This window comes from Equus asinus, chromosome 12 (genome assembly GCF_041296235.1).
Source record: "Equus asinus isolate D_3611 breed Donkey chromosome 12, EquAss-T2T_v2, whole genome shotgun sequence".
NCBI lineage: Eukaryota > Metazoa > Chordata > Mammalia > Perissodactyla > Equidae > Equus > Equus asinus.
In genome coordinates, this window is record NC_091801.1 from 31,343,815 (window position 1) to 31,357,283 (window position 13,469).

The window sequence follows — 13,469 nt, forward strand, 5'->3', positions numbered from 1 at the left end:
CGGAAAACACCAAATGAAATGGATGGTGGTATATCGGGTTTAAGGTGTTGTGATTAGGAATTGCTTCCCTTTAGGTATTTACACTGTAAAACTTGAAAAGGGTAAGATTCATTCATCTACTTTGTTGTTGATTCTGTGGAAGCAGCATTGAAATAGCATTTCTCTTTGTATATTAGTAGGTGATTGTTACCAAGTATCCATTTCTCTTTATTTTTTTATTTTTATTTTTTTGAGGAAGATTAGCCCTAAGCTAACATCCATGGCCAATCTTCTTTTCACTGGAGAAGACTGGCCCTGCACTAAGATCTCTGCCCATCTTCATCTATTTTATAGGTGGGATGCCGCCACACCATGGCTTGATAAGTGGTGGATAGGCCCGTGCCGGGGATCTTAACCCTAGGCCACCCAAGCGGAGTGTGCGAACTTTACTGCTACACCACCAGACCAGCTCCCATTTCTCTTTATTTTCAAATGGTCCATTATTATCTGATACTATTATCAAACATTTATCAATAAAGTAAAATGGAATATATACCACTATAAAGAATATGAATAAAGAAATTGTACCAAACCGGTTTTATTACTTTGGTGAAGACATGTTGCTTGAGACAGTTTACCAATGTGTTTACCACTGTACGGTCTTGTGTAAAATAATTGATTGAACTGTTAGCCAAGTGATTAATGAAGGAAATTACATTTGCCTTTATGACTGAGATTGAAGTTTAGAATTTTTCTTTGCTGGGGAAAATCCAGGGATTTTGTTTTTTCATTGGTTTTGAGTGTAGACTCAGAATTATTAAAATTCTATTTTGATATCACATTTTTTATATCCATTTGCTTTAAATGAGATTTACCTTGAATAATTCCACATAGTTGTCTCACTTTAAGTAGACCAGCACTTTGGAGAATTCGAATACGGTCTTCTATATTAGTTAATCATATTTTAATATTAAATCCAGAAAGTATTGTTTTTACTGGACATAAGCTTAATGACGAAAGTAAGCTAATTATGTGGTGGAGGAAAGCCATCGTGAGTTTTCTGTAAGATAATATATCAGATGGTAAATAAGTGATTCGAAAGAATTAATGAGTCCTCCTTATGAAATCAAGTTTAATATTAAGCTTAAAAGAAGGCCGTGAAACTTAGTAATAATCCAGCAAGAAATTTCATTCAATAAGTAAAAGCATTACAAGATACCAACTTAGCAAGAGGTAACTTAAGAAAAACAGGAAGCGTTATGAAAATAAAAGTAATTATCCAGAAAAATCAAACTAAATGCTCAAATATTGTGGACTCAGTTATTATATATTTTATTAAATAATTTAAATCTTAATTATTTGTATATTAGAAAGGACATTCTGTTAACCTAAGTTTACTCCTTCCTTTTATGTTTAAAAATTTGTGTGATTCATTTTTGCAACATTTCTTTTGTTTTGCCAGTGACTGCTGTGTGCATAACAACTATTCCTGTGTTCTTTAATAAATATTCATTATACAATAAAACTTGAAACACATTAAAATATTAATTACATAGCTGAAGAAATGCCTCTATAGTTATATTTGCCAAAATGAGAACTTTTTAAAAGTGTCCATGATTTATAATTTCTCCTTCTTCATTGTCCATGACAATCGGGATATAACCTTATACTCATTATTTTATTTTGTGTACAAATCCTATGAGGAATTTCAGCCAAGTCTTTAAGCCAAAACTCAGATTTGACCCTGATGACTTCAAATACAGTTGTCTTTACAAGGTTCCCTAATGCCTTCTGTGCTTCTGTATTGCTTTTTCCAGAAAGATCCAGTGAACTCTCTGGAAAATTTAGAGGAAAAAAAGTTTCCTGGAGAGGCCGCCATACCAAGCCCTAAACCCAAGCTCCATGCGAGAGATCTCAAAAAAGAATTAATCACGTAAGTGATCTCCAATGGCTCATTCTGTGAGACTCTGGGATTAAGAGACTCAAGTTCATAATTTGAAGTAATAATATCTTGGCTTACATAGTTGACTTTAGGAATGTTTTAGGGGAATTTCAAGCAGTCAATAGTTAAATGTTCTACGTATACCTAAACCTATGCTCAAAACTAAAGGATTATGAAAAAAAAAGTGTACATGACACAATCTCATGCTAAAAGAATTGAAAGCCTGATTGAAAAATAAAACAATAGAAAGCAATTAGAAGTGTTAATGTTTCGATCAGAAGTTCTTAATCTGAGATCCATTGACCCAAGAGGATCCTAGTCAAGGCTTCAGGAAGTCTGCAAACTTTATAACACTTCATGCAAATTGTTATATGAGTCAGAGAGTTAATAGTTTTTATGACTTTCGCAAAGAGTTCTGTGACTCAGGAGAAGTTAAACACCAGGGCACCCGATGGCAATAAGTACTGGTAAAACCTCCAGCAGAGTCCTGAGACAAGAGTTCAGGATGCACAGAGCAGGACAAAGCTTTGTGGAGCGGAAGGCCTGAGCGGAGCCCTGAGGAGCAGCGGGACCTCGAGAGAGAGTGCAGGCACAAAATGGAGCAGACGAGGGCCTTGAGAAGAGTGGCCCGGCCCGGTGGCACGTTTCAAATGAACCAGCCACAGGGTGTTGGAGCAGAAAAGTGAACTAATTATATAGCGTTTTAGGAAGAGCAGTGTGCAGAATTATTCCGAGGCGGGGTGCACTGGAGGACGGTCTGGAATCCAGGAAGATCATCTAATATGTTGATGTAGAGATTCCGACGATGCACAGAGAGAGGAGGTATGAATAGAAAAGGACAAAGTGCTCAACACAGAATTGGAGGACGCACATCCTGCTGGGACCTGAGAAAGAAAAAAGAAGCTCACAAAGAATGTAGACATGAGGTCTCTTAGAGACGGAGGAGGGGAACTACGGAAAATGATTGTCATAGGAGCTGAAAGCTGAGAAAATTCCAAAACTGGCCACTGGAAGTCTAAGAGGTTAAATCAAAAAGGGCCGGGCAAATCTTTGGAAAATAGGTCTTAACTGGAGGGCAGCCAGCAGGTGGACCGTGAAGGCAGGGAAGGGAGCAGGAGCTGGGGAGATTCACAGAGAAGCGTGTGTCCAGGTACAGAGCCAGAGTCACGACCAAATTACTGCAGAGATAGCAACTAGGATTGTGGACTTAGCCCACTGCACACATCCTTATATTGTTTTAAGCCCGAAGATTTCTGACTGTGGGTCGTTAGAATTTAGGGTGTGATTCACACAACTTCCTTACGGATATGAATTAGTTTGGGCCATCGCCAGGACAGAAGGTGGGCCTGAGCTCCTTCTCCACCTCAGCTTCCAGGTATCCTGTAGTGGGGTGGAGAGATCCCGGCAGACGCTCCCTGAGAGAGGAGGAGGGGGCGGGAAAGGCTTTTCAGGCAAAGATAAGGAGGAACCACTGTGGCTTTTTTGCATTTGTATCCTCAGCAGGTAGTATAGTGCTGGCTGGGTTGTGTTTAACATGAGTGAATGAATGAGTGAACAAAATGCAGGAAAATATTTTCCGTATGTAAATGATTACATATTAAAGCATATTCATATGCAAGTTTATTTAAAGCTGCCAATTAATGAGAGTTTCTATCAAACAGTAACCCTTCCACTTAGGCACAAGTGTCTGTACCCTCTCTTCTGAATCCCTCAGCATAAAAATATGTTTAAATGTTTCTAATAAAAAGAGAATTTAAAACCGCCTCCTGACCAGGCTTCCACCTCGACCCTGTCTCTCCTTCCTTTTACAGCTAAACTCCTCAAGGAAATTGTTTCTACTATGTGACTCAGTTTCCCTCCCAAATCTTTCCCAGACAGGTTTTCACTCATCATTCCACCAAAACCGTTCTTAAGTTCTCCAAGGAACCCCATCTGGGTGTTGGTTCTTGGTCCTCTGGACCCCAGGGCCACAGGATGTGACGGAGCTGATCCCTCCCTCCTCCTCCTTCAATTCCCAACACTTGGCTTCTAGCACACCATACCTGCGGATGTTCTCCACCTCACATGTTACCCCTTCTCGGACTCCTGTGCAGCCTCTTAAGATGGGAATGCCTCAGAGTTAGGCCCTGGAACCTTTTCTCGTCTGTCTACACTCACTCCTCCCGCTGCCCAGTGTTAGAACCACCTCCACGAGGAGGACCCCCAGGCTGGCGTCACCTGCCACCCATTTCCAAAAGTCCACACAGCAATGATCTCTCCCCTTTTTCTCCATGCTTTTCCTTGAGGCCTTAAGGCCTCACAGTGGCTGTTCCCTCTGCCCAGAATGCTCTCCCCACAAATTGCTCCTTTCTCAACTGTCACTTACCTGAGAGGTCTTCCTGGCTACTGCAAGGCCACCCCCCACACACCTCCAGCCCCAATACTCCCATTCCCCTTTTCCAGATCTTTTTTCCTTCATCATTTATCACCATCTAACGCACTTATACATTTTGCTTCACCTGTATTCACTACTGTCTGCCTCCCCACCCAAGGACAGAGGCCCCAGGAGGGCAGGGGTGTGCTTTTTTCATTGATTTTGTTCTCTTTTTCTCTTCTATGTCCACACCACTGGTACATAATATTTACTGTGCTGCCTCTTATTTCCCCAACTATAAGGACAGTGACTCGAGAGCAGGGAACACATCTCAAATGCTGTTACAGGGCCTTGCATAGAGAAGGCATTCCATAAAACTGTTCCTAATCCAGCATCAGTTTGTTGTATTGACATGTGAGTGATTTTTAAATAATCGTAGACTTTGCATTCTTTAAGGATTTCATAGGCAAACATAACTGGCTTAAATATCATGTATTATGAGTTTAATATTCACCTGGAGCATGGTGGCTGAAGCAACATGACAGATGATGCCAAACATACTGGAACCTCAATTTCACTGAACACTGATTCTTCCCAAGAGGTGACGCGGGGTCAGCCGTATACTTACTCCCTCAGGGAGCCGCAGTTCAAGTTCTTAAAATCTTTTTATGGATTTTGTTTCTGCAAATTATTTTGAATATCTTCAAAAATGACAAATCTTTTATCCTTTGAAGACAGATTTTTGAAAATTGTCAATGTCTTTCCAAACAAAATGTAGTGTAAAAGGCTGATAATTAATCTGAATTACCATTTTGGACAGAAAGATGAAGTGTGACCATTTTGTAATGGGCACTTCTCATTAGTGCAAAGGTAAATACAAGAGAAGAAGGGTCCAAAAAGATTTTGAATAACTTTTGGAATATAATCATGAATTCCTAGAAAATTAACTCTCTAGCAACTGTATGTTCTCACCTCGCTTTACAGATAGGTGAGCACTTCAGTGGATTCCACTGGGTTTTGTATTTGTATGGATCTGTGTGAGTACACTGGTTGTGTAAGTCTCACTACTTTACAATTTCACCCTGTCCTTATTATATTTGTGTTTTGTTTCTAACAGATAAATGTACCTTAATTGCTTAACAAAAACTGTTTGGCTGGAATAGGATTTTTTTGATGTCATTGATTAGCATAAATTTGCTTAGAGTTTGAGTGCCACTTATGGAGGGAACTAGCTAGTATTCTTTCTCTAAATTTTGATGCTTTCATTTGCAAAACCTCCCAGAATATATCACCCAACTGGTATTGGCACATGTTATTGTCTAAGGGTTTTGTTGAAATTTGTAATGTAAGACAGCGATCAGAATCCCAAACAGAAGCTTTTCCCACTACAGTGCTGCCTCCAATCCTGTCTTTATTCCTTCACCTCTTTATACCACTGAACTTAAAAACATTAATTAGCTGATAATTAAATGCACACCTTATTATTATATTTTCTAAGTAATTTATAGTTGACTGATTTAAAAATCATTGGCATTTCTTTGCCTCTCCTGGCAGTATTAATAGGAGTAATTTTTTTTAAATAGAAATATAATAAATGCACTGCTATTTGGCACACTAGATGACGATGTATTTCCAAAGTGGGAATTCCCAGGCAGTTAAAACACATCTCTCACGCACTGATTATTCCACTCGTATGATATTCAGAAAAGATTGTTTCTCCGTTTAGTAGGTGAATGGCACGTGCAAGATAACTCAGCTCAACTGTGAATCATGGTTCATTTTTGCCTTTACTTTTTAATGTATATTTATAGCTTCCATACTTTCCTTTCTGATATCCCATCTAGGAAAACGGGTGGGAGAAGAGTCAGATGATTCAGCTTGGATCGAGCCCTGAAAATCAGACATCTTTCTGAGAGATGGGAATGTTCTAGCTCTTATAGTTTCTTCAGATTACCTGAAAATGATTGGAAAGTAGCTCACAGGAAAAAAAAATTACTTAGAAGGTGGTATTTCAGAAAATCTTGGATGTTGTCAATCTGTCCCTAAATGTCTTTTCAAATGGGTAAATTCTGCATTCCACATATATGGATAAGCCTTCACTTTAGGCAAGATGTCAGAGGAAACCAGAAGCATGGGTGACTTAACTGATTTTCTCTCTGATTATTAATATGGCCACAAATAGCGCTGAGTCGCCTGGGGTCACTCTGCTTACTCCAAATGAGCAACTTTGAGCATCATCAGAGGAAAATAAATGACTGAGAAACCAAGGACTCTGTTAACTATGGAAGCAAAACTGCTCAAGACAACTACCCTCTCACATTATTTTTAAACATATACAAAAATAAGATGCACAGAATTTACCAGCTTCCGAGATATAATGAAGTGCACCAGCACAGACCCTGTCCTCTGCAGACCACTTGGAGAGCCTGCTGCTTAGGTTAATTGTTAATTAGCAATTGTTTTTGATGGGTTCAAGCTTTGGATGATACTGATCACCAACTCTACTAGACTTCTTATCTATTTCTGTACTGTCAGCAACTTTCCCATGTAAAACGTCAGTTTACATTTGAGTAGTATGTACTATTTTCACAGATTTTCTTCTTTTTCAGTTTCCAAAATGTTATGAAGTTATTATGTTCCCTTTCTCTTAAAAGCTCACAAAAATTCCTTTCTGAAATCTGTTATATAATTGGTGCCAGTATTCCTAAGAGCCACTATCATTATAAAGCATGGGTTTATAGTATTTATTTTTATAAAGCAAATTTTCAAAGAAATAAAACACCACTGATTGTTGACTCACAACATCGCTAGGACATATATTTTAGCATTACTTTCCTACATCATTTGAATCAGAGAATTGGATGTGATACTGAAAACTAATAACTGAAGATCATGCCAGTTTTCTTTTAGCTAATCTACTGGTTCTTACTTTGTTCAGTATCTTCTGCATGTCCTATACTGTGTTAACTTATCTTGAAAAGAGAAGCTACCTCATAGCCAATCAGACAGAGCAAATGAATCCATGTAATGCACTTGATTCTAATTATACATTTTTTATTGACCAGCTGTCCAACGCCAGGATGTGATGGAAGTGGCCATGTCACAGGAAACTATGCCTCCCATCGCAGGTAACTCATTACCTCAGGCACGTCAGGTTTTCATGATCTTGTTCTAATTTACATACTTACTCCCACCTAATCTAGGAAAATATTATCTGGATCACAAAGTGGAGAGTGAGTTAGGTGAGTTTTTGGTTTGCTTCGTTTTTCAGAAATAAAGCTAAGTTGAAGCTTCAGTCATTTCACTTATGTGCTATATAAATCATGATTTTTGGTCAAAAATGGTTTTCTGATCCTTAGTCTAGGTTACAAATCAAAAGTTAGAGTTTATGTCAGGGCTTTGGTTCTCTCTAGCTTTAGGACTCAAGTGAAACTAAGGTATGTCAGCAGAGTGACTCAGGTTAACCATTCAACCTGTAGGATGCAGCATCCTCAGTCCTGTGCAAAAAATAAGTCAAGGTGTCAGAGAGGTTAAACAGCACAAAAAGCCAGTGTTTAATCTTCCACTTACCTTCTTCACTGCTGTCATTGCTTCCCCTTTGGGCAGTGGTTTAAACCTTTAAGCCATAATCCTTTGGTGATACAATTGGAATGGACTCTGTGTCAGTATTCATTATATCGCTGAATTCTAGAGTTGGGAAGTCTCATTGGATTAAAGACGTTTGTTTGATAAATAGCAAACCTTAGTCTATGAGAAGCAATTGAGGTGCCCACAAACCCAGACTGGTTAGAGCTGCAAAGCCAGATTCAAACCTAGTTGTTCTTTTCCGCAATTCCCAGTCCCCAGTAAATTTAAAGTATGTTCACAAATTCAGGATGCCCTTTGAGTTGAATTCGTATATGTCAGCGTTGTGTGTTTTTGTTTTTCTCATCTCTCTTTAGTGTTTCTGGATGTCCTTTAGCAGATAAGACTCTTAAATCCCTCATGGCTGCTAACTCTCAGGAGCTTAAGTAAGTATTGCAAGTATGACCGCCTTGCCCTTTGTCCCCTGTGGTAGGACTCTCTTCGTTCAGGACCAGTGTGGTCGTTAACAAGTAGTAAATCATGCCTCACTAAATGATAACCAACGCACTCTTTTCGCCAAGAAGTTCAAATGACTAAAACCAAATCACTGTAACTTAATTTAGTTAATTTGCTTGCTTTGGTAAAATCATATTTTACAAAAGTTTTTAAAGCATTAATGTAATAGTTAAACATGATAATTTTTTTCTGTTAATTATCAAATTTATATGCTAAATCAGACCTATGAACGTGTGGCAAAGCATTTTCATCATCTAATAAGGAAACTGCATAATATTTTACCTTATGGGCATTTTGAATTGTACAACTGCCTTTCACTTTTGGGTGCTACACACAATTTTGGTTCATTTCTACTTAGTCTAAAGGATCTCAAAGTCACCTGCATATTAACTTTTACTTATTGACTTTATTTTCTTCTATCCTTTTCTTTTATTCCATATTTCTCACTTTATTTTAATATTTTGTTATATTACATATGAAATAAAAAGTTATAATCCACCTTATTCCATTAAAACTATGATAGGGCATAAATTTAGAAAAGAAGGAATAACAGTGAACAAAATTAATGAAATTTATTTGCAAATAATAATATTTTAGGAAACATGAGTATTACTAGGTCTAGTAATAAAACAATATCTGTATAAATAGTAGAATCGACATTTGGTATCTAAATCACAGGTGAAATTTCAGATGTTAAGCCTTCTTAATACTTTGTTAGTATTCTCATTTTCTAACTTGTTTAAAATTTTTATTTAAAAATAACAAAAAATAACTTTATGGGAGCCGGTCTGGTGGCGCAGCAGTTAAGATTGCACCAATCTTACTCAGTTGCTCTAAACGTCAGCATTGCCCTATCTTAATAATAGCTATCACTTTTGTTAGGTATTTTCTCTAAATATTATTTCTAGGAAAAAAAGATTGATAATACATTGAAAATATGTAGATTGAGAGCTGCTATAGCAATATTCAGTATTTACATGTTTTATACAGCCATCTAATAAGTAATATCTTTGGTTTTTCTCCATACAAAGAAGAAAGAGATATTTCTTTGACCACTTGTTTAGATACGCAGGAGGAATTTCAAAACAAGGTTATTTGGCACAGATTTTTCCATAACTGTAATATGCTGAGAAACCACTATTTTACTAAAAATGTTAGTAGAAAAAGACTAACATTCAAGCCTTTCCTACAGTACAGAATAACTACATATTATATCTTTACGTGGTGATTGAAGACTCAATGCAACATTCTCTGCTTAGCTTGAAGAGATGTATGCTGATTTTATATTTCCTTTGAAAAAAGCATTTACTCCCTATTTTCCATCTCAGGATTAGATATAAAAGCATTTCCATGAAAGTTCAGTGGGAAAGAGTTTAAGAAAAGGGATAGTATTCACATTTTCCTTTGGATTATTATTTTTCTCAAACTCTTGTTTGGGTAGAAATCTGAACCGGGATGAGTATACAAGTAAATCTTTAATAACAAAGATAATGTCTACAAAAACCTTCCGAAAAGCAAACATTTTATGGCAGCCTCTGTGTTTTCATTAGTATTGGGCATTTTTTTTAAAGATTTTATCTTTCCTTTTTTTCCCAAAGCCCCCCAGTGCATAGCTGCATATTTTTAGTTGTCGATCCTTCTTGTTGTACCATGTGGGATGCCGCCTCAGCGTGGCCTGATGAGTGGTGTGATGTCCACGCCCAGGATTCCAACTGGTGAAACCCTGGGCCACCAAAGCAGAGCGCATGAACTTAACCACTCGGCCACGGAGCCGGCCCCAGTATTGGGCATTTTCTTTTAAAAAGGCAACAAAAGGATGAGAATCTGTAGACATTTTTGTATTCAAGTGTATTTGGAAGCCTATTCCTAATCGGCATTCCAAGTAGAATTGGATTCCTCTTCCTCTTTCACCTTTGCCATTCCAAATTTAATGGTTGATTGTCGATAACAGTTATTGGTAGATTTTCCAAAAAGCCATGTAAACTGAGCCATGAGGCAGAACAGACCAGGTGCGAGGAACTTAGATTCTCTGGCAACTAGATGAACTTGCCAAGTCTCTGGAGCTCACATGTACCACTGTTGTTTGTCCGAATTTCATGGATTATCGTGGTAGTGGAGTTTATCAGAGGAAATAAATTATGCACAAAAACAGTTTGAAAAACTTTTTTTCTTAGAGCCACAAATAAGAACTTTACATGATAGACAGAAGCCCAGAAGCAAGTTGTGGGCAGAATTTTGGGTTCCTTCCAAAATAAGATTGAAAAAAAAAGAATATAGGATAACAACTAATACATTGTCTATCAACCATCTCCCAATGGTTACATACCTTAACATTTTCTTTAAAAATGGATTCTCAGGGGCCAGCCCAGTGGCCTAGTGTTAAGTTCGGTGTGCTCCATTTCAGCTGCCTGGGTTCAGGTCCTGGGTGCACACCTATACCACTTGTCAGCCCTGCTATGGCAGCAACCCACATATAAAGTGGAGGGAGATTGGCACAGATGTTAGCTCAGGGCTAATCTTCCTCGACAACAACAAAAAAGAATTTTTAGCCAAAAACTAATTATATTTAACCAAGAAGAGTCCCACAGAAAGCTCCTTCTGCTTAGTTCTATCTGAATATGTCATGACCCCCTCCTCCGATTATAGCCCACCACCGTGCTCTATTCTGTGTTTTCAGGTGTCCAACCCCAGGTTGTGATGGTTCAGGGCACGTGACTGGAAACTATGCTTCCCACAGAAGGTAGGATGGATCTCATTTCTGAGAGATGGAAATCTGAGTGTCAGCAGCAGTGGCCAATGAGATCACATGGTTTTGTTCTGTTCTCTGTTGGGTACGTATTTTAGCTTGTCCGGCTGCCCTCGTGCCAGAAAAGGTGGTGTCAAAATGACTCCTACAAAGGAAGAAAAAGAAGACCCTGAACTCAAGTAAGTGCGACAACTGAGGCCGCAGCATTAGGGCCAGCTGTAGCTTATAGTCAATTGGGTGGCCCCTTGGTTAGGACGCAACTGAGCATGGGCTGAGTTTCAGGGATGGTGCACCCTAGTAAATCCAAGTACCCTTGAAGCAGTGGGCAGAGCGTTTGGAAACTCGAGAAAGAGTTCCCATTCCTAGCATGTTTCCAGGGTTCTTTCACAACGAAAAGGAAAAAGAAGGAAGTTCATACTTTTTTCAACTGTTTTAAAGGAAAGTAGCATTGTGGAAGTGCTAGAGAGTAACAAATGTGGCAGCATTTCCTCCTGAAACTTTAACTTTGCTTAAGATGAAATTTTATCTGAATTGAATTCGCACCTCTGAGAAATATGCTGTCTAGTCTCAGATGATATATGCAGCTATAGATGTAGAAATTTAAACAGTTCCTTCTACAACATTTCTAAACACAATATTTAGACATTTGGACCCCATAATTCCAGTTCTGTGAGCGATGTGCCATGTAACATGGGGCAAGGCAGTTAACATTTTATCCCTTTGCTCTTTGTTAGGAGGCAACATAACGCAGTACTTACGTGATTGGCTAGAGCTAAAAAGTGTGGGCGTGACCTTGACTCCACTTCTTGTAGAGGGGGTGGCAAGTTACCTAAGCTCTATAAGCCTCATTTTCCCCACCAAAAAATGGGATAGCCCTCTCTGCCCAGTAGATTTGCGGTGAAGATTACATGAGCTAGTGCATGAAAATTGCCTAGCTTGGAGCCTGTGGATTATTATTACTGCTAGTACAATGCTGTTTTGCTAGTTATAGTGGCATCTTTTAAAACTCTATAATCTCACCGTTTGCCTTCTGGATAGTATAGAACCACCACTGCCTTCTTATTCACTCAGTCACAGCTCTTCATGTCTCTTCCAGCTGTAATGTCTCTGTTGTGTCTCTCTAGGTGTCCTGTGATAGGGTGTGACGGCCAAGGTCACATATCAGGTAAATACACATCCCACCGCACAGCTTCTGGCTGTCCCCTGGCTGCCAAGAGACAGAAGGAGAATCCTCTCAGTGGGGCCCCCCTCTCCTGGAAACTGAGCAAACAAGAACTGCCACACTGTCCCTTGCCAGGCTGCAATGGGCTGGGCCATGTAAATAATGTTTTTGTCACCCACAGAAGGTAACATTTGCTCTCTGTCTTTTTGTTGTGTTGTTGTTGTGATTGTCACCTAGGTTGCTTTGCGGAGGTGAAAACCCCTCCTCAAGGCCATGTATCATAGCACTTTAGATGTTATAACAATGAGTCTAGCTAGATAGATATGTGACTAGTTTGAAGAATGAAAAACATTATTTTCTCTATTTCTGAAAGTTCACTACACAATTTTCAAGTACTGTAGAAACTGTGCATTTGTTTTTTGTATTCCAAAATATTGCTTATGTTATTTTTTTAATGACTCAGTCTTTTAATGGTTCACTTCAGTTCCAAGTGGTGATATCCACTCTATTATGTTGTGCATTTGTAAACTTTCACTTTACATATTTATATCACTCCCTTCCTCTGGTGAGCTGACTCAGTTTCAGGCCAAATCGTAGTTATTTTGCTGCTGAGAAGATGTGACTCATCCCCGACGGCCAGAAAGAAAATGATACAATGACTGCTAAGTGTACGACAGAAGAGATTCAGAAAACCTTTTACACTCTCACAACGACTTAATTCCTTTATCACCGAGTGCTGTGTATTTCAACCCAGCCGTTTGTTGGGAACGGTGATCTTAGCCCAGCTCTTTGGTTCACATTCTACCTAAAGGAAGGAGCTAGAATGTTCACTACAGAGTTCTCCAGTCAATGGAAGCCCTGCGCATGATGCACATTAAAATCCAATGAAGCTATAGTGAGCCCTGGTGCTTTGCTTACGAGCAGTAAGCAGGTATGAGCAAAGCTGGGGCATTTTGACATACTGTTCAGATTTAAAGATACATATTGATGGCATCAGAAAATGAAGCCTTTCAGGAAAGGCTGATTTAAGTGGATATGCAGTAACACCTGCTTAGGTAGAAAACTTGAACTTTTTAAGCAGTTTATTTTTGGATGGTTTTCAAAGGCATAGTCACATCCACAATAGCACACCCTGTTTTATTCTGAGTTTGAATCATCATGCCATATTCAGGAATGACAGTCACAAATCAAGTGTGCCTAATGGCAC

At 38.8% G+C, this 13,469-nt stretch overlaps 1 protein-coding gene across 3 annotated transcripts in view; it reads left to right on the top strand.

The window, feature by feature from the left end:
* The window catches only part of ST18 (ST18 C2H2C-type zinc finger transcription factor), a 98,355-nt gene that overhangs the window by 69,982 nt on the left and 14,904 nt on the right, over positions 1-13,469 (top strand). For all 3 annotated transcript variants that reach the window (XM_014843745.3, XM_070481298.1, XM_070481297.1), the window contains 6 exons: positions 1,797-1,912; positions 7,340-7,402; positions 8,216-8,284; positions 11,032-11,094; positions 11,199-11,279; positions 12,225-12,446. In XM_014843745.3, the coding sequence (XP_014699231.2) occupies positions 1,797-1,912; positions 7,340-7,402; positions 8,216-8,284; positions 11,032-11,094; positions 11,199-11,279; positions 12,225-12,446 (614 nt within the window). The remainder of the gene's footprint in view (positions 1-1,796; positions 1,913-7,339; positions 7,403-8,215; positions 8,285-11,031; positions 11,095-11,198; positions 11,280-12,224; positions 12,447-13,469) is intronic.